This window comes from Ammospiza nelsoni, chromosome 17, assembly GCF_027579445.1.
Source record: "Ammospiza nelsoni isolate bAmmNel1 chromosome 17, bAmmNel1.pri, whole genome shotgun sequence".
Classification (NCBI taxonomy): Eukaryota; Metazoa; Chordata; class Aves; order Passeriformes; family Passerellidae; genus Ammospiza; species Ammospiza nelsoni.
In genome coordinates, this window is record NC_080649.1 from 6,834,597 (window position 1) to 6,855,491 (window position 20,895).

The window sequence follows — 20,895 nt, forward strand, 5'->3', positions numbered from 1 at the left end:
TTTTACCTCCTATAGCAACAAATTCACTGTGTGGTTTTTTTTCCAAACAACAACAGATCAGATATTCTGGAGATAACATGGCTATTATTTTCCCTGATTGGTTTGCTATGCAAACAATACCTGAACAGTTAAAAGGATACTTTTAATTTTTTTTCTTTTTGTTTAGTGCTCCAATGATGAAATTCTATCACGGAGAGTGTCTACAGGTAAGATAAGTTATTGCTTTTAAACAGTCATTAAAGACACTTCTTCAGAAGTTATTGTGCTTCATTTCATCTGACTCTTCAGATCAAGCATATCAGATAGTGGGGACTTTTGTCTTGCCCTACATCACATGAAGAAGCTGGTGTTTTCTGCTTAAATCAGAGGAAATTTGACATGACTCTGTTCTTTTTGCCTATCTGGCCACTTATCTTGTTTCGTTTGCAAATATCATATGTATTCTCTTGAGATAAAAATAGTGCAAGATGATTAGTTAGGCAAGTTCATTTGACACCATTCCCCCTTCGTGACGCTGAAATCTAAAATCTGTATATGGTATACAACTTAAAGTATATATATGCAAGCTCAGCTCTGCTGGAGACACACTGCAAGTACCTTCCTCCCAACCTGACTGCTTCCTTACCCAGTCAAGAAGACCACAAAGGTAAGCTGATTACATCTTCTGCTTTCAAAGAAACACAAAAGCAAAACTAAAGTATCTATTCTTATCTCAGCTTCCAGGATGCTGTATCTTTACAAGCTAATATAGAATAGAATCAGAATTTGGATTAGAGGATGGAACAGACAGGAACGATGTCCCTTGTCAAAAATGCTGTGATTTTTAGGTTTTCCTTCAACTCTTCCCCTTTTTAATCCTGTCAGCAGTGAGAATTAGGTGAACAGATGAGCTCAAAGTTACATTGCCTAATGCTGAGAGGGGGAAGTATTTTGCACAAGAACCCACTGGGACAAAATAATTCAGCAGTAAAAGAAAAGTAACCCAGCTGCCTGAGCTGGGGAAGGATCCATTGCCATCAGTGGGAACGTGTGCCATCACTTTCTTAACCATTTCAGAGATATTCAGAAAGGAACTAAAATGATTGACAATTTCTTCTGCTGCAAACCAACAGGTACAGAGGCAGCCATTTCATATTTTAGAGAAAGTTTAAACCTGTGTTTAGATCTCAAACCAGTGCACAGACTATAAATGGGTATCACTAGTTGATTCCTTCTCAGTCCGTGCTTAGACAGGAAGAATGATGTTGCTGAAGACCAGTTAGGGATTAATGAAAATATATTTCTATTCTCTTCTGGCTTTCAAGAATAACTTTTCTATGCCTTAGTCCCTTTCCTTCACTAACATGAATTAAGAGTAATGTTGCAAGTTTTAAACTGTAACCTGTCTGCACTGGTGTGTACAGTTTACCAAACTGTAACTGCATCAATTCACTAAAAATTGATTAGAAATTCAAGCGTTATAGCATTTTGTTACATGATACACATTGCACTGGCAAACTATTGCAGCTGTTGGTGGCTGAATGGGACAGAGTATTTTTCTCACATGAAAAGCCGCTGTGTCAGAAAAAAACACCTCCTCCACTTTACTAAGAATGAATATTAAGTCATGATACTTCTGTTCTAAAGACAACAATCTACTGAAATGCCAAAATCTGGGCAAAAATGAGGTTTATTATAACTTATATGGAATGCAAAAAGAAAAAGACCTCAGAAAATACTGACAAAAACGTTTTTACAAAGCTCTCATGAAATGTAATATTTCACTGGTGCAGTAGCCCAGCAAGACACATTTATCATTGTAACTAAACAGGAGAGGAACTTAGTCTCCAAATTTACATGAGTAAAATTACTATTACTAATTCTACACTAATATTTTCATTCTTTGTGAAGATCACTACATCTATTGATAATAACACCAGATTTTTCACATTCCTTTTACTCCAGGTACAGTTCTAGGGGACACACCAGCCCTATCTCTCATGTGTGCTGTAAATACCCTCTGGGTTTTACTGAGTAATAATCCACCTCCAGGAAAACCCACACAGAAGCCATGAAGTTGTGTGGTGCTGGACACCCTGGATGTGCTCTCCCAGTGCAGCAGATCCTCGGAAGCCCCACGCTCCCGCGTGCAGAATTCCTCCCTCATTCCCAGCTTTCAGTGGAGGCACCTGCTCCAGACATCTGTTACAGCCTGCTCCACTTGCCATCAGATGAATAATGTCTCCCCTATCACACACTGTCACTGCTGAACTTCAAATAGAGCCATGAAAGTAGGAGAGAAGTCATTTTAATGACTAAGTAGCTCACATTTAATTTATTTTACAGTTCAACAATGGCCATCACTGACATCCTCTCTGCTAAAGATATTGAATCTGCTCTCTCCAGCTGCCAGGGTAAGGAATGGTTGCTCTGCAGACAGAAGATGCATATCATTTTTATGTCTTAAGATGACATGCCTATCATTTTCCCCTCAGATTCCTTCCCTGTGAGATCTCTTTCTAAGCTGCATTACAGTATAGTCCCTTAAATTCAAAAGGTCTCACAAGTGGTGAACAGCAATTAAATAATCACCATTTCAGTTAGGGCTGCCTTCACACTAAGCTGTCAGTGTCTAAACCTGTTAAAGACTTAAATTTAAAGTTGGCCTTGTCCTTCAAAATTTCAGAGAAAGCCTCAGCTCGCAGAATGAGAGTGTAATTTGTGAAGCAATTATCAGTTTCACTTCTCTTAAGAACTGTTCAGTAAGACCAAGTCAATTTTCCAAATACTCAAAGATCTGGTTTGTCTGTGAATTACTTACTCTTCTATCAAATTCTTCACCTAAGTAAGAACTCTGTGAAAATTAATGAAGAATTACAGGAGTTGTTTGTAAGTCACAGCAGCACCTTCTCAATATTTATTATTAATTGCATGTGACACATTGCATAAATCCTGATTTAGCGGAATGTGCATTGTAGCAGAAAACTTCAAACTGGCTGAAAGGAAACATGACCACGGGCACAGAGTGATTAAAAAGGGAAATTATTATCCACTGTATCTTCTCTTTTGCTACACCAGGGAACAAGAGAAAGAGAGCAGGCTGATGCTTTAAAAAAGACATACATATTCACAAGGAATACACACAGTAGTAGCAACTTCAAAGGAGAATATTTAACAACTTCTGTTTCTTCCAGCTGATGATTCCTTCAACTACAAGTCTTTCTTCTCCATGGTTGGTTTATCCAGCAAAACTCCTGATCAGATAAAGAAAGTTTTTGGAATTCTTGATCAGGACAAGAGTGGTTTCATTGAAGAGGAGGAGCTGCAGTAAGTACTGTTCAGCTGCTCTATTTCTTTAAACAACAAACAAAAACCTTAGAACTTGTTTGGTGTCCTTGAAGAAACTCTTGATGTTATTTTAAAAATAAAACACAAATTCTGGTAGTTTCTTGAATCTTGTGTGGATTCCCTCAGATAATAAGAGCAGACATTACCTTATGGGATGTTTCAGAGAGGAAAACTCAAGCACAGCACCCTGTTATATTTCAGGCTGTTCCTGAAGAATTTCTCCTCAAACGCCAGAGCCCTCACCTCGGCAGAGACCAAGGCTTTCCTGGCTGCAGGGGACACCGATGGTGATGGCAAAATTGGAGTTGAAGGTAAGACTGGAAAATTGATAAATTTTGTGGTTTAAAATGCACACATTTCAGGCTGCATTTAAACTGGGGCATGAAGAATACACACGAGTACTTTGGCCTAACACTTTCTGCCACAATTTTTGTATGAGCAAATATTCTTTTATTTTCACAGCTTTATTCCTATTTGATCTCTGTCGTAGCAACAGAATATTTAAGCCCAGTGTAAAGTCTGGTCTTCCAATCAATGATAACAGCTTTAGGGTTAATTCTGCAGTGTTTCTGACCCATAGACTCAATGTGTCAGATTCTTAAAAGATTCAGAACACCTGAAAGTCTCTGATTTTCTATTACAGCAGTAGATGTTCTGCACTTCTGGCCATACAACAGTTCCATTTTTAAACACGTCTGACAAAAAAAACTTATTTCTTTGTCTCCTATCAAACACTGGCCACTATTACTGGGTGCTTAATGCACTAATGTAAAATATGACTGGTATTGTTTCTCAAGGCTGCAACTACAGCAGTGCAGCACAGGATTTTCTGCTGGAAAATTATCTGATAAGTTAACATGTCACTGGACAGTTTCCTCTGAGAAACTCAATCAAATTCCTGAAGAAAACCTCACAGGGATGATGTGAACTAGTCAGGATATTTCTTTTAGAAACTGCAGCACAGAAAAATAGGACATTATGCATCATGTATTAGAGATGAAGTCACTGAAAACAGGGCTGTCTCAGCTGAACTAGGACAGGTGGCAATAACTCCAACAGACACACGTGCTAATCTTAGCCAGATTTGGGAGGAGAGAGAGATACACTGTTGGAGGAATTTGCTTTAGCAGCAGCTTTAGCAGCTTCTGTTTATGAGCCCCAAATAGGGCATTGTAATTTGCAGATCTTGGCCCTTAACCATTGAATCTCCCGTTCTGGAATTACTTCACTACAGATATTTTCTATTTGGAATAACAAAAACTCTCACTGAGAGCTACAGGCTCCTCTTCCTTGGCTATTATCAGAGTTTGTAATGGGGTAAAGATAGTTTACCTTTAAGTCAGGATTTCCCACAAATACAAATTTACAGACACACTCCTCCTCCCTGCACTTACTCTTTTTAAGGAGTGAAAAATCTGTTACGCCCCCAGAATCTCAGTTTAGCAGTAGCTTGTGCAGTGTTATAATAACTTTGGGAGCCCTCCATGCCTAGGAGTTTTAGTCATTTTTATCTATCTTTTTAAAGATGTCAAAGAACTACTTTCAACAAGTTTTATTCCCTGCTTTTTTCACTTTCTTCCTTGACAGAATTCCAGTCTCTGGTGAAGGCATAAACAGCATTAGACCAAAGGCAACCTTGGACTGACTCTGCCAATTACCTCGTCCAGCAAGCACTTCGCACTCAGCATGTGTTTGTACATTTTTATATTGTTCCAGGCATTAACAGTTCCCCACACATGAAGTTCACACACCTGATTGCTGAGAAACCTTGCAATGTTTTGGTCACATGGCATTGTTACATTTCCATTGTAAAGAAGGCACTTTGTGATTTTCCACCACTGATAATGTTGAAATTGTGGCTGGGAGAGGGGAGAAGACAATTAAAAAATCAACTAAACAAAAAGACCCTCGGGAGAAAAAGCTGCTTTTAAAAATTTTATTTAGGTTCTCCATCCTCACACTTGAGCATGCTGACTCACCAGACAAAGTTTTGATGATCTTAAACCCTATCATATCTTCTCAGGCTTAATTGTACTGATTTAATTGAGGTTTTTTCTGATTAATTCTCTGATACTTGAGGAAAAGCAATGCTGAAAAGATAGCTAAAAATAATTCATATTAAGTCCCAACCCTGAGAATACAAGAAAAAATTGAGACGTTTCAGAAGAGTTCACACCTAGCTCAAAGCACAGAATAAGTTTGTGGGTAATTTTCCAAAATAAAGTAGTAGACCACAGCGTAATCGTATCACCAGAAAGTGTTTATGGCCTAAAATGTGTCTCTCCCTTAAGAAGATTTATCTTTCATGAAATCTAAGGCAGCTGTGAGATAGAGGAGAAGGGTCTAATCCTACTCTGACACTGTCACAAGTCATGGTCCCCTGACAATCTGGGCCACAGGCCTGGAGGTTTTTCCATGAATCATGAGCCTGTTGCTTATTGTCTCTTAACATGTACAAAACAAAATATTTGCCTCATCTGTGAATTTCTGCATTTCCTGTGGATGAAACTACAGCAAATCTTGCTGTTTGGTTATCCTAAAGCTCTTACATTGTTAAATAATGGCCATTTCTCAAGTCTTTCATTTATTATATGAAATATTATCTATATGTTCCGTAATATCAGCAGTTTTCTTCAGTCTGAAAACTAAGAACTAGTCTTCCCTTTGAGAAGTGTCTTACAGGATTTAGAGTTGATTATAGCATTGTCTTCATCAATGGACAAAGTAAATAATGTTCTAAATGCAGACATCAGCAGGCTGAGTAGATGTGCATGTCTGGCTGAGTGTGTCAGAAATTTCCCCACCCTGATTTAGCTGTTTCCTTCCCCATGTCCCATGCTGTGGCTCCAGCTCACAAGCAGACTGTAGTTTTATTGCTCTTCACTAAAACTGAATGATAATTATGATTTGGCAGCTGTTTTGAAGAAGAGCAGAAACAAAGCCTTTGGAACTTTTATGTAACAGCCAGTGTTGGCATTTCCATGAATTGCAAGATGATTATGTGAGGCAAGCACAGCTCCCTCATTCCCAGGCATGTAAGAGAGTCGGTCGACCGATTTAAGATGGTAAATGCAAAAGAGGAATTCTAGCAATCAGACTCACTGAAGCCTTGGCAGAATTATAATGAATATAAATCCTAATTCTATCCCCACTGCCTTTGATGTTAAATCTGGGCTTAAATTATAGCTGCTGTTAATTGCAGCACTGAAATATTTTGCATAATGATGAGACTGGCTCCTTTTACCTTAATTATTTCCCTGTTGAAGAAAAAACCTGGGGCAACCTAGATGTGCAGCAATACCCAGATGCAATATATACATTGGGTCTTCACACTGCTGATCACTAAACTATCCTTCACTGTATGAGCAGATGGCACACACAGTACCAGAAGTGACAGACCTGACACTGCATTCCTTGCACCTCTGAGACTCTCATGTGGAATGCAAGAAATGCAAGACTGCTCAGTGGCCCATCCTGTATTTCAGAGATGCTGAACAACTGCACATCACTGCCTAGTGCTGCCACAAGGGAATGAAACACTCTCAAGAGTCAGGAAATCCTTGTGTGTGCTGCAACTTCACCTATGCTTATAAGAAAATCCATTCTTTTTAAATAGTGGCAAGAAGATGTGTTTTAAATATTATTAAAATTATCCAGCCATTTCATTTGAAGGAATTATAATAAAAATCCAAGAAGTCCCCAATTAAAAAAAAAACCTGTAGGCTTCAGCAAAAATACCACCTACTCTCTATTAAGGTTTCTTTTGGCATTAGGATCCATATTTTAGATCCACATTTCAACCAAATTAGAAAAGAGCATTTTTCAACTAAAGGAAACAAATTCAAAAAATGTGATGTTTTCTGGCAAGGTTCATTTTAATTAACTTAAGTCAGTGGCAGCTTTCAGTTTTTTATGGAACATCATGGAGTGTTCTGTGAATTTGACAATGCAATCATGCTAGAGAAAAACTTCAATTGCAGGATGTCTATGTGAATGCCAACTGAAGTACCAAAGAGACACATGGTTGGTATCACAACGTTACCATAATTAAGGTACAGAACCAGAGAGTAATTCCTGATGGAAAGGTCTGGAGTTCTCTGGTCCAGTCACTCCCTCAGAAGGGAGGGATGGAAGGACTAAGATGAGTTTGAGTATCATGAGGGATACAGGTTCTATAACCTCCCTGGTCAATCTGATAAATAAGGATTGAATCCTCTGCATTAAGCTGCTATGAATGAATTAAATAAATAAAACACTGCTGAGTACACAGTTAAAAACTAAAATTCTGTTAGAAATGGTTTATGCTACATCAAATCAGAAAGAATCTAGCAACCCCTGGTATTTTCACATTGATCACCTGCTCTCATGTTCAGAGTAGGACCATCCTACTCACTATAACAATACTCAGTATAAAACTGCTTCACAGTTCCCAGCATAAAGGAAACGTGGTTTGTGTGTTTTACCTTCACTTAAGGCAATTAAAGAGCAACCCAAACTGTGAGTGGTAGATCTGAACTCCACTAGGACTCTGAGTTCTCAGACATTTCTGTCCCTTGCTCATCCTGTGGGAGCAGTTTAATCTCTAATCCTCCCTATACTTCTTAAGAAATAAAGATGTGCCATGATCCCTTTAAGCAGGAGCAAAGCACAAAGAAATCTACAGTCCTACATGAGCTCCTGGAAAAAGGATACAGAGGGCCAGGGTCACGATCCCAAACCCACCCTAGTGCTCCAGCCACTGAATTCACCATCTCTCTTAAACAAAAATTTTGAGTTGCCCTGAAAGAAGAGCAGAACCATGCATGAGATAAAACCTCCTGCTGTTTAGTGGAAGCTGGCTGCCCCCTAACTTCATGTTCCTTTGGAAATCCCAATCCAAAAGCCATTTGTAAACCTGAGATTCAATTTCAGCTCTCCAACTGCTTGAAATTTCAGTCATCTTCTAACAAGTAGAGAGCACAGAAAGGGCAAGGGGATGTCAGAACATTCATTGCACACATAGGCTGGTACAGTTTCTTCTTTGAGTTAGCAGCCAGCCCATGTGGAAAATCTTTGATGCAGCATCATCAGAGGTGCCTGGAACTCTTCACACAAACAGTGTGGGCAGAGGGGGCCAAGGCTGGATTAATTTCCTGGAATGAGTTACTGAAATAGACACATCTTGATTAAATCCCTGAACAGACACATACCTAAAATTTTCATGCTCAATTTTTCACATATTATAAAACATTTTAATAAGAGGATACTGGGGAGCATGACCTAAAGTGTTCACATTTTATGAAACCAAATTTCCCCATTAGTTTTGATCATAAGCACAGAAAGATACCATTATATTGGTCTGGCCTTTGTGGTCAACTTTCTGCACAAATATCTATAGAGCTCATCAGCAGCTGAGATATGGCTACTCCAGAACTTTTGTTTGTCAGCATGTCCTACACTTGTGGAAACAAGAAAATCAGTCTTATTTATCAAGCTTCAGAAGAGAAAAACAGATCACCATTCCAGTTACAATAGAAAAAGAAGATACCCTTGGACAATGCCTTTCCCTGCAGTTACAAATTATTGACCCTAAATTCAAAGGGAACTTCTGTCCAAGTAGAATATACAAATATTTGACTCAACAGGAATCACATCAGTTCCATCACAATGACGTATTGATCAGCTGTATTTCCTAGACACTGACTTCCTGCTTTAGCTCCCAGGCTTCCAGAACAATTTTATTTTATATTTGTAATGATATCCATAATGGACAGTAAAATTTAGCCAACATAAAAATAAACAGTAAACCCTGATTTTGTTAGGCAGATGAAGTAACACGTTCTTCTAAATCATCATGAAGGGAGAATCCTCAGGAATTATTTCGGATTTATCAGTCTAGTTTGTTTATATTCCTGTTCTTTCAAGTGATTTCCTAGGCTAGATTTTTTTCTTATAAATACCTGTTCCCTCTTCTCTCTCCCTCTGATGAACACCCTCCTGTTACCCTGTTCTCATCCTGGTCCTCGGTTTTTCCTCACCCTCAGTTCCATAGAGCTGTCAGGGCTGGACTTGCCTGTCTTTGGTGCCACCTTCGGGCAAGTGCTGGTTTGCCACAGAAATACTCCAAAACTCTTCATAATAAATGCTTTGTAATATCAGTATGGGCTCCTCAAAAGGATTACTCATTAATTAATTCCCATACAATTATCAGATTTTCTCTGATCCCTGGCCATGCTCTTGATTATTTCCTAGGTACCCAACCCAAAGGCACAGCTAGATTCCCAATGGGAAAATTGAATTATTTAATTTATATTTCCACCCGTTCAGGATAAAATGCCTTTAAAAGTAACTTGTTCAGTTGATCTTATATCAAAAAGTTAGTTTTCACAATTTTCAATTTACCACACTGCATGAGTTTGGAATTAACATAGTCAATGTTTCTCTTAAAAATTCCTCTCTGGAAGAAATCAAGGGGAACTGAGGTAGATGAGGTTTTGTATTTATTTTCATGTACCTAATTTTTGAAAGACAGCAGCTTTATGTTATAGTGATTAGAGAACAGGCTTTGTTATAAATTTTCTTGTCACTCAAATGTTATTTAAACCTAAGCAATACTCCAGCCATGCTTATGTATGTGTGAGTGTGAAATGTTCTCTCAATGGCTTTTTACACCCCTGGCCTATTTTAATTATTCTCAAGGCCGTTAAGTCCCAATAAATTCCATGAGTTTACTGACTGGGAGTTCCAATTCATATTCAGTAAGAGAAAAGCTGCAGTTTGAGCTTAGCTGCTGTTTGAGACCTTACAGAAGTTTGTCTTTTCAATGCAGCAAAGAAGAAGCAAATATCATTGATTTCACTGCTCTGCTTCCCTCCTGGCCATAACTGATCCACTCTCCTGTGTCCTGCTGAGCAGCTGACAACCTTCATTTTGTAAATGGTCACAGTTACTAGGATGATTTTAAATGTGCACCATGCAATTAATTACTGCTGAGCAAATGCTGTCAAGATGAGACTTTTATAGCTAACCAAAGCTTATATAACAACTTATTAAAAGTAATTTGGGCTGAAGAAGTTCTGTCTTTGAGCTTGTACTTGTATATCAGATATATCCATTACAAATGTATCAGTATTAGTATGTTTTGAAGACTACTAGGGCAACTGCAGGGTAGTGTTTCATAGATAATTCATATCAGGATTGGGCCCTGAAAAGTCAAAGTCTACTTTGAAGATGTCAATTTCTAGCTGTCGTTAAACAATTAAAAATATATTTATTTTTTCATTTATACATTAAAAAATTCATTTCACTAAAATATGATCAAGCTGAGAGGATTTAATTAGTATGGCACTAAACCTTCCATATTGTCTAAAGCACCATGCACATTCCTTTGGGATATAAATATCAATCTGATTAGCTAGCAGGTCTTGTCAGCCACAGTAACTTATCCCCTGGGGTATCTGAGCCATCACGTGCCTCCAGGACTTCTCTAAAAGGTCAAGAGGACTTAACTAAGTTCTATATAAGTCCTTCTCTATGTCATTTGAAAAAGAATTAAGTCAACAGGACTCTGCTGATTTTTTACCTGACAGTATTTTCTGTTCTTGGTTGGGGAAAACTAAGTGGCCAGGTGAGTTCAATGTTTCCTCTGGAACTTAAGAAGACATCACAATAATTCACACAAAAAACGCATGGAAATAACCGAAGATGCCCAAATGCCAGGAAGTTCTATAAATACATTTGGCTTTGTCCTCAGCTTGTACACCTGAAGATTTAACTGGAAATACCAGTGACTCAGATGCACAATGTGTGTCTGAAATGAGGATGGAGCAGCTGGCACCTGCAGGGCAGCTCATCTGCTCTGCCCTGGGACCTGGGCTCACCTCGGGGCACCTGCACAGCTCAGAGACCCAGAGCAGTGGCAATTCTACCCAATTCTACCCAACAGTATTTTTCATTTTGCAGTATCCTTGGCATGGCTCTTTCCAGTATCCTGACAGAAGCTGAAATTGCTGCTGGTCTGCAGAGCTGTCAAGGTAATATCTATGTTTTAAGTTTAGCTATCAAATTCCTTTGTCCTTGCTACCCCAAAGTCCCAATCCCAATAGAAACAGAAAATTCTCTCTTACTAAAACCAAAAAAAGGACTCAAGGTAATGGAACAGATGCAAGCTTTAATCTTGGCCAAGCAAGCTACAGATACCCACAATCATTTGTGCATTGCAGCAATTTTAAGGATGAAAAAATCCAAAGGCTGAATCCTGCATCAGAAATTCTGTTTTTTCAGATAATAATAATAATAAAACTACTGCTGATTTCAATACAAGCCCAATATTTACTACCAAGTTCTACAAACATGTCTTTCAATGAAGTATCTATGTTACAAGGGTCTTCTCTTGCATGCTGAAGACCACAGTCATTATTTCGTTACCTTCCTAGTTGTGAGACATCGTTGATGGAAAAATCCCATTTATCTGATATAAACTCAGGAAAATCAAAGACTGTTACTTGGTATTTGTAATTACCCTCACTGTACTGCAGAATAGTTTGCTGCTTTTTGATCAAAAAGCTATTTTTTTTTTGTTCCAGATTTTTGACTACTTTTTTTCATCTCTCCTTGTTTCCATCTGCTTATTTCAGCTGCTGATTCATTTGATTACAAAACCTTTTTTGTCAAAGTGGGTCTCAACTCCAAGTCCAAAGACGAAGTTGCCAAAGTCTTTGGAATTCTTGACCAGGACAGGAGTGGCTTTATTGAGGAAGAGGAACTGAAGTAAGTAAATAAAAATGTTACCAACAGGGTTGTGGTTTATCACTAAAAATGCATGATAAAATCAGAAATATTCCCTTTCCTCCTCCCCCTTTGGATGGGAGACAATCATGTGTTTGTGCACCCGTGTGTGAGTGCTGGTGCTGGAGGAGCTGCAAGTCAAATAACAAAGTCAAGGCTGGATCACAATGGGGAAACTCTGACAGCACTGAAAATTCTTGTTTCATGTAGCAATAACTGTCAGGCTGTGAAGATAAAAATAGCAGTTCTGCTATAGCTGCTTTTTATTATTGTAAGATTTTTTTACCAGACTGAATTCAAAGGGCCATTTTTCTCTCATCTTTTTTCTGTCACATGAATTCTACCTTCCAGATCACATTCATCAGACTTTAAAGTTAAAAGTAAGCTTAGAGAAACTCCTGCTAAGACTCTGCATCTTTGGAGAAAGAAGGAAGATAACAAGGGAGGGAAGATGAATCCTGCCACTACAGAGGATTATTTAATTTTGTCTTTTTAATTCAATTCAACCAAGATGTCATCAAGGATTTTTTTTAGGCTGTGAAGCAGCATCCTCTTACTTCCTTACCCTCACTCTCAACAAAGTTAGAGGAAGTTTTACCATCTAAATAGTTCTCAAGAACTGAATCATGCTTGAAATTTTGCAGCTATTACCAACCCAAACCCTGAACACTTTCAGTACAATGTCTCTCTCATTTGCTCTCTCACCTTTACCAGACTTTTCCTGAAGAATTTCTCAGCCAGTGCCAGAGCTTTGACTGATGCTGAGACCAAGGCATTCCTGGCAGCAGGGGACAGTGATGGAGATGGTAAAATTGGAGTGGATGGTAAGACTGCCCTTGTCAAAATGATAATAACTGCCTCTGAGACTTCCTAAAGGCAGCTCCAGGCACCTGCCCTGCTCCATGTACTGCGTGTTGTGGATCTGATGCTGAGGTGCTCAGATCTGCTGTGCTGTAGAGAGGATCTGACATAGAAACAGCTCTCTACTCTGCCCCTGGCTAAAGTGCTCAGTCCCTTTTCTCATCTATGGAGATTTTTTCAGGAATGGAAGTAAATTCAGTTTATAATTTCACTGCTTTTTGCTAGTGAACAGTGATACAATGGGACACTTAAATGCAACACTTCCTTTGCCTTAAATATCTATCTGTGTCAGGAATACACAATGTGCTGCCTTTAAGGAATTTTTATCAGGGGAAGCAGTGTTAGTTTCCCATTTGAACTCTAAAAATTAGGAGAGAAAATTTTGGGCTGTGTGATTACAAACAGAGGTCCCACTGTATTATTCTTTTTTTCTTCTTTTACAGAGTTTCAAGCACTGGTCAAATCATAGTCAGCAGTCAAGTAAAGACCAAGACCTATGTGCCATAAACAATCTTCCCTATTGCAAACCTACCATTTATTTACACATTTTGTACCCTGAAAGGTCATGAACAATTGTTGGCAAGTGGTTTCATATTGCTGGAAAACATCTGAAGTGGTAAAAGCACTACTTAAGCCACACTGCCAGGTGTTTTAAGCAGGTGTATGCCACTGAGGGACTGAACTGGAATCCACTCTTCACATCTGAATTTAGGGCATTAAAGCTATAAGCATAAATATTAAGAGAAGAAATAGAAAACATCTCTGTGGGCCATTGAATTTTCAATATTTGCATAAATAGCTAGCATATGTTGTAATAAAAACCAGAAATAATAAAATGTCCAGGTGTAAAACCTGTTTCTGGTAACCAGTGGCAGCGGTATTCAATCAAGAGGTATTTTAATATTCCATATGTTTTTCTGTCATTCTTTATGCAAGTGATTGTGTTTCAGAGACTAAGTATATTGCAGAAGCTTGCACTAATTAAGTCATCAATTTAAGATCAACTGGATCCAGGATTAATTTAGATTTCTGAAACAGCAGTACATTCAAAATTCCCCCAGGAATCCCTCACCTTCATGCCCACCCGATGGCACTATTGTTCCACTGCTGAGAAGCTAAAACAGTGCTCTGTGTGCTCGAATGATTCCATAACACTCCCGTGTCCCACCTGCCACTTCTGCAAAAAGCACTTCAAAAACACCAGTCCCAGTGCTCCATAAGAGCAAATGGGGGAATGTTGCCTAAATAATCAACATTCTGCTGCTTTTCTTCTCAGCACTGAGAATAACACAATGCCCACATCTCACAGGGGTGTAAAATGCATCAATGTTTGTAAGGAAAGTATCATAAAAAATTGCTATAAAAATTGCTAAAAAAATAATAATTCTTTTCTTTACAGACAGATTGAAATAGCAAGACAGACATAATGAAAAATTCTGAGTAGTTTCTCACTAACTGAAGTTCATTTTGTGCCCTAGGTTAGGGTTCTGGTTGAAAAGTGTGGGTGTGATGATGTCACCACAACTTTGTCATAGTATAAACACACAGAGCAATCAAACTGGGCTACAAAAATGAACTCATTGCTAATAGTGTCTAATGAAACACCACAGTGTATCAGGGTTTTGTCTTAGACATGTGACCAAAATAAACACATAGCCAAACAGCCTTTTTAAAAATCTAGATGGCTTTAACCATCCCAAACATTAGACTTCCAACACTACAGTTGCTCCTACATACTCGTGGAAAAAAATTTGGAGCTCTTGAAAAGTCATTCTTGGACAATAAACTTGTAAAAACTGGCATGACTGTCTCACAATGTATTTGTTGGAGGTATTCAAGAAGATATTTCAATATCTGCAAATCAAAAACCTTAATTTCAAAATTGCCTGCTGATGTTATTGTGGTTCTGATGCACAACATATTTATGATGAGACATTATGGAAAAGGAAGGATATCAATACAATGTTGTGGAAATCATCATATTACACAAAGTTAAAGCAGTCTACAAGACTTTAATGAATACTCAATAATGTGTTCATGCTCTATACATTAGCCAAAAATATATTTCCATTAAGTCTAATGAATGAATCAGGTCCTAATATTGTAGAATTTTCTGTAAGAGTGAAAAAAGAATCATCCATCAAGCAAATTGACATTCATTATTTCAATGTCATCTCAGAAGAGCAATTAAAAAAGGGAATTTTGCAGAATTAATAACTGCAGCCTGACTGCAGGGCTAAAAGCTCTCATTATTGTCAGAAAATGCTTTGTTTCTCAGCAGATATCAAGTTTTATGTTTCCATTGTGCAATATGGGTCACCCAGACTTTTTCAAGCGTTGTACCAACATTAATGGCTAAATAAGAGAGAAGGGCACAGACAGCTCAGATAACTTCTGAGATAGCAGGCAGCTCCTTTATTTAACCACACTTACTTCCACCCTGATTAGCCTGCTAGGCCTACAAATCTAAGACAATTTCACCACTTACCATTCCATTAAGAACAGTAAAAAATTCATGACAAGGTAAGTCTGGTATCAGCTTCAGTGATCACTCCAGAAAGTTAAGAAGAGCTTGTGACTAGAGAGGTTTTTAGACCTTTCCTTCTTCCAGCATTGCCACTAACAGATCAGAGGAGAAAAATGCTGCTTTCTTTGCACAAGAATATACTCACTCAATTTCTTTTCCTCTCTTCCTCACGTGGGCTGTCAGTACTGTGAAATTTCTGTTACTACTTACCATGGGATTTAAGAAAGCTCTTCAAATTGTGCCTCAGCTGGAAATAATGCTGCCTGGTCACAAGCACAGAGTCCCAAACAGCTCCCTTAGAGTGAACAACTCTGCTGGAGTCAGACATTTGGAGGTCTGAGACCTTAAATATGGGACTGCCTCTTGTCAATGGAATTTTGTCACATGCTTGGTGCATGTGTTTTAACAGTTTGTCTGAACCTCCTTTCTTTAGCCCATTTCTGCTAAACAAATTACTTTTGATGATTATTTACAATAAAGTTAGCTCTAATTACAGGGTAATTTTATTTCAAGCCTCACTAAGGGTTACACATCCTCCTACTGCTGAAATTAATGGCTGAAATCCACCTGAAATCAATGAGAACAGGCAGTGAATACAGAAGACGCTGGAATTGGGTTTATTTCACCATGGTTCCGTACACTGTGGGGCACAGTGAAATGCAGCCATGTGCAAAGAGCCTTTGGTAACAGTAGAGTAGAACTGTACTTATCTTTTTATCTTTTACATGGCACAATAGCAGCATCCAGATTTTTTAACAGCCTCCAACATTAAGGCACAGTTATTACTAAAATGGAAAGAAACCCTGAAAAATGTAGATTTTTAAAGGTGCCTCCATCTGACACTGTCTATAATGCTGACAGCAGACAGAAACATGTTAGACAATTACCTTTAGGGTCAGAGACAGAAAATTGTATTACTGAGTCTCAGAAGAACTTCCAAATGCTTTTAAAGACAAACACAAATCAAATGCTGTCAGAGATCTTCCAGGACAGCTTTTTAAGTGAAAAAATATGTTTATCAGACCAGACTCTTTGAACTAGTGACACTATTACTCAGCTATGTTAGTCTACTCTGCTGCCATTTTAAAACAGAAATTAAATTCACTCCCACAGACTGATAAGAACATAATTTGAACTGAGGAAAGTCTACATGGGATTCCCCTAACGTGAGAGAAGTACCTGTTTTCCTTTAGCTCCAGACCCACTGTGCTGCAGAATCTATCTTGAATCTTGGGTTCTCTAGTCCAGATCTCTGCTCAGTGCTCTGGGTAATGTCCTGTACCTGCTGCAGGGAAAGAAAGCTTTGTCACTGGGGCCTGGCCTTCCTCCTTCTTTGTAGCAAAAAAAGTCAAATACTACAGCACGTGCTCAGACCTCTCTGTTAGAAATGGCCAAGCAGCAACTCAAATTAAATGCTGTAATGATTTCTTTATTTCTCTAGGACTAAAGCATCTGCCCTAAGAGACAGCTTGAAGTGGCAGGATTTAATTAATTTTGTTGTCAAGGTCCTTTTCAATGATTATGGCTGGGAACACACTAAGATTCTCTGCTGTCACCACTGAGACATCAACACTACTATCAACCACAGGGGTTACTGGGTATCTATTTTAGTTACTTCCAAACTCATTACAAAGGCAGAATCTGTTATCCAGGATCATGATACCATTGGCCCTGACACAAGCAGGGCTGAAAGATGGAGTTGTGTGGGTTTGAGAATAGCTGCTGCAGCATCTCTTTACACTCTTGTAGCTGGTCTCAGGTTAACACCTCTCCTCTGATCTCACCTGAGACAACTGCTGATGTTTCTTCTGCATCTGCCACAGCTTTGCTTGATTGCCACTGCTCATTAACTCTGTACTTTATGCAAACCAGAACACAGAGGGTACAAGACCAGTCCACAACCTGTCAATGCTTTACCAAAACACAGCTTTCCTCTACACTTAGAGAAGTAAATAGCACTTGATTTGAAGACAATTGTCTCATATGTTTAGATTCCTAAAGAACCTAGAACCTTAGCAAGAACTTATCAATATGAATATTCTGTATTTTTCAGAGTAACACCTTCAGGTTTAATTTTGGTAGTCTGAAAAAAAAGAGGCTTTAATACTATTTAATAAAGACACCTCAGGTGAAAACAACACTAGGTAAGCAAGTACATAAATATTCAGATGATCAACCCAACAGAACTTTTAGATGTCTCCCATAGAGCAAAATAAAAAAAAAAAAAAAAAGCCAAAGCAATCAAACAAAAACTAATTTTTTTTCTTTAATTTCATAGGAATGAGTGTGAAACATTCTTGAAAACTGTGCAATACTAAGATTCTGTGTCAGATTTTGAGCTATTGTTAACTGCTCATTACTTAGCAGCTGTTGTTCTGGTTGATTTATTGAGGATTTTCATTATAGTGTTACATTGTTTGCATAGCATCTCTAAAAAAAACCACTTCCATAGATCTCTAGTTTTTGAATGCATAAAGTAATTACAACCACCTAAGTTAACACATAACCAAGAAAGAAGTAAAACAGGCAGATAATTTAGATGTAAAATAAATTATCTCATTAAAATATCCCTTAATATACTAACCCCTGATTATTGCATTCTAATTGTAGTGGAGGGAAACCTGTACTTCAGATGAGGTGTCATTAATAAATAAATAAAACCCAGTAACCCTAGATTCCCACCTGTATCAATGTACAGTGACATCAACTTGATTCTGAAATTCAGCTCTTTTAGGCTTTTGTAGACCATCTTTCAGCCAGGATTAGCATCACTTTTGTTGCCAGCATTGAATTTCAAACATTAAAAGATCTCTTCAAAAGCAATCATAGCAAATATCTCCCTTTTATTTGAGATCATATTTTAATATAATACTAATTCTGGCTATTCTACAACTGTTGAATACACATAAAACCAGCTCAGCACTCTGCTATGCCAGAGTGCATGAGGTAACCAGATGTCATTCTTTGAACATTTGGTGTTTATATTTTTAACAATGTCCAAATTAGTTGCAGATCTATTTTGAGCTTGAGCATTATGTGCTCACCTTGATCTTGTCATTTTTCTCCATTTCAGTTCCCTTGTTCTCATTAACTGTCAATAATTAGTGTTGCATGGCAAGTCAGACAAAGAGAGCAATTCCATGAGTACTGTGTAGGAGCCAGCAGAAACAAAGGAAGTTTCCTGTAAAGGAACATCCATGGCACTGTCACAGAGGACTGAAAACACCTTTTTCTCTAGAAACATTGTGGCAGTAAGAAAAGAACCCTTCTGCTCAAACTCATATTAACTTGAGATGATCATAAAGGAGAAAATACAACAGAGTGTAAAAAGGTACCTAAGAGAATGAAAGTTATTTCAGGATAGTTCTGGAGAAAGCACAGAAAGAACATCCCTACAGTCACTGCCATGGAAATCTCAGGCAGAAAGCAAAATGAATATATAGCACTGAATGAAAAACATAAATGGAAAGGACACCAAAAGATCTGTGATCAGAGCTTCAGCTTGTACAAGTCAGCACTGTTTAATTTGTTTTAATCACAAAATGCTAATTTACAGCAGTTCAGGGTTCTTAGGTTCACCAGTAAAGTCTTCTTCCACGTCACTATAACAAATTTTCCTACTGGAAGCAATAGAACAAGTGCCTGGTTGTTCCTGGCCAGCTGCATTTGGGACCAAAGGTAAGTCTGAATATTTGTGAATTATGCCATGTTCCGTCACATACAAAGTAGGTAACAAGAAAGTTAAAAGTGTCATTAAATTATGTCTGCATTTTGTGTTTCTTATACCTTGCATTTCTCTATCCCAATTCAAACAGAGCTATGGAACATTTGCTATGATTTACACTTTTCTCACTGTCATGAAACCAAGCAGGGTAAACCCACTGTAGTCCATTAATTTACATCAAGGCTCAGTTATATTTATTACTCTGCTCCACAGTATAATTAGTAACTGTTGCTACTAGAAAAATATTACCTCTTTGGCATACCATGCTATTTCCATTGGTTTAAAAATGAAACAACGTTCATGGAGTAAGAGAACATCAGTTTAGATACCACTACTGACTACTATACAATAAATACTAACCAAAATACATGTGAGTTTTATTGGTCTCCATCCTAGAATTTTGCCCATTTAAACCCCCTTAAAGATGGAAACATATTTTTGTCTGAGAAGGAAAACTTCCCATCTGCTGTTATGAATTTTCTTAAGGTTTTTTGTTCCAAAAGTAGTACTCCTGAAATATATAATAAACTCTCATTTATTTAAATTAAAATTTTGTTATTAATGAAATAGATTGTGCAAGTGTATTATAAAATCTATATACAACTATTTCCACACTAATAAAATCTGATTTCTACAACCTGTAGAACTTGCTACAACTAGTAAGGCTATTATTGATTTCATGTAATTCAAAACATTCAAAATGGATTATTAAGCAGGCCAACTGATTATATACAATCTTCCAAGGAATACTGATGACAAGATCAGTTTATTCAGCATTACCTAGCTCATAGTTTTCTCTCACTGAATACACTGGTTTCTGTTTCTGTAATTCAGAAAATGGTCAGGAAATACAAAATGAACCTTACTGCAGAAAGATCATCCAAATTAGAAATGCTTTCCCCCACCCTGGTGACAAGTTATCTTTGTCAGAATGACACATTGGCACCTCTGATCTGTCATCTCCAACCTCCTTCATACATTCCAAAGGATCAACAGAGCCAGGGAACAAACAAATTCATTTCTTTTCACGAGGATTTGACTGCTGGAGTCATCTTCCAAAGAGTGACTCTCAGGTGCAGAGGTTACCTGTGAACATACTTGGAGCTGAAAGGCTGCTTTGATGGCAGAGTTGTACTTAATTAAGCACTAGTGGATTTATTTTTTAAAAACTGTTCTTTTTGTCCATATTATCTTAGGATATAAATAGAAAGAAAAGTTTAATTAGTTAAGGAAGAAATTTGAGCCAAGTCCCAATTCAAACATTTGATCCATGGAAGTGTAACCCAAGTAGTGGTTATTGTCACCTTTTGAATCCTTTATAAGACAGAGTGGCAAGCCAGAGCCAACATTACTATTTTGCCTGGTATCTCCTCAGCTATTTTTCCTTTACCTAGCTGAGAAAACTCTAAAGGTGAGCAGCGACTTGAGATTAATTAAATAAAATTACTGTGCAGAGCTGCACCATTAGTAAGTACAACAACCATTGTTCTAAGGTTTTTATTTTAATTGCTGGAATTACATATGGATGGGCTTTACATAGATAAGTATCAGTTTTCTTTTTATTCTTCAGAGCTGTGGGGGGAGAAAATAGAAGTAAACTTTCTTACCTTTTGTTTTTCAACTGCATGTATTGTTACTTGTGTTGCCAGATTCTGTGCATTCCAGTAGACTATTTGTTAGATGAATGGTT

General features: G+C 37.8%; 2 protein-coding genes across 3 annotated transcripts; both read left to right on the forward strand.

Moving 5' to 3' along the window:
* The first annotated feature begins 573 nt into the window (after positions 1-573).
* On the forward strand, positions 574-5,584 carry LOC132081075 (parvalbumin, thymic). Its single transcript, XM_059484595.1, has 5 exons — positions 574-646; positions 2,326-2,393; positions 3,174-3,306; positions 3,529-3,638; positions 4,915-5,584. Exons 2-5 carry the CDS (start codon positions 2,333-2,335, stop codon positions 4,938-4,940), a joined length of 330 nt encoding a protein of 109 aa, XP_059340578.1. The 5' UTR covers positions 574-646; positions 2,326-2,332; the 3' UTR covers positions 4,941-5,584.
* A 5,275-nt stretch (positions 5,585-10,859) lies between these two features.
* On the forward strand, positions 10,860-14,754 carry LOC132080898 (parvalbumin beta-like). Of its 2 annotated transcripts, none has more exons than XM_059484286.1 (5): positions 10,860-10,933; positions 11,269-11,339; positions 11,943-12,075; positions 12,808-12,917; positions 13,398-14,754. In XM_059484286.1, exons 2-5 carry the CDS (start codon positions 11,279-11,281, stop codon positions 13,421-13,423), a joined length of 330 nt encoding a protein of 109 aa, XP_059340269.1. In that variant the 5' UTR covers positions 10,860-10,933; positions 11,269-11,278; the 3' UTR covers positions 13,424-14,754. The 2 variants fall into 2 exon arrangements, with proteins under 2 accessions (XP_059340269.1, XP_059340270.1); XM_059484287.1 differs by having other exon boundaries at positions 12,808-12,899.
* The last annotated feature ends 6,141 nt before the right edge of the window (positions 14,755-20,895 follow it).

Coding starts and splice junctions, on each gene's coding strand:
- LOC132081075 (XM_059484595.1), top strand. CDS start 2,333: ATGGCCATCACTGACATCCTCTCTGCTAAAGATATTGAATCTGCTCTC. Junction 2,394..3,173: donor TGCTCTCTCCAGCTGCCAGG/GTAAGGAATGGT, acceptor TGTTTCTTCCAG/CTGATGATTCCTTCAACTAC. Junction 3,639..4,914: donor TGGCAAAATTGGAGTTGAAG/GTAAGACTGGAA, acceptor CTTCCTTGACAG/AATTCCAGTCTCTGGTGAAG.
- LOC132080898 (XM_059484286.1), top strand. CDS start 11,279: ATGGCTCTTTCCAGTATCCTGACAGAAGCTGAAATTGCTGCTGGTCTG. Junction 12,076..12,807: donor ATTGAGGAAGAGGAACTGAA/GTAAGTAAATAA, acceptor CACCTTTACCAG/ACTTTTCCTGAAGAATTTCT. Junction 12,918..13,397: donor TGGTAAAATTGGAGTGGATG/GTAAGACTGCCC, acceptor CTTCTTTTACAG/AGTTTCAAGCACTGGTCAAA.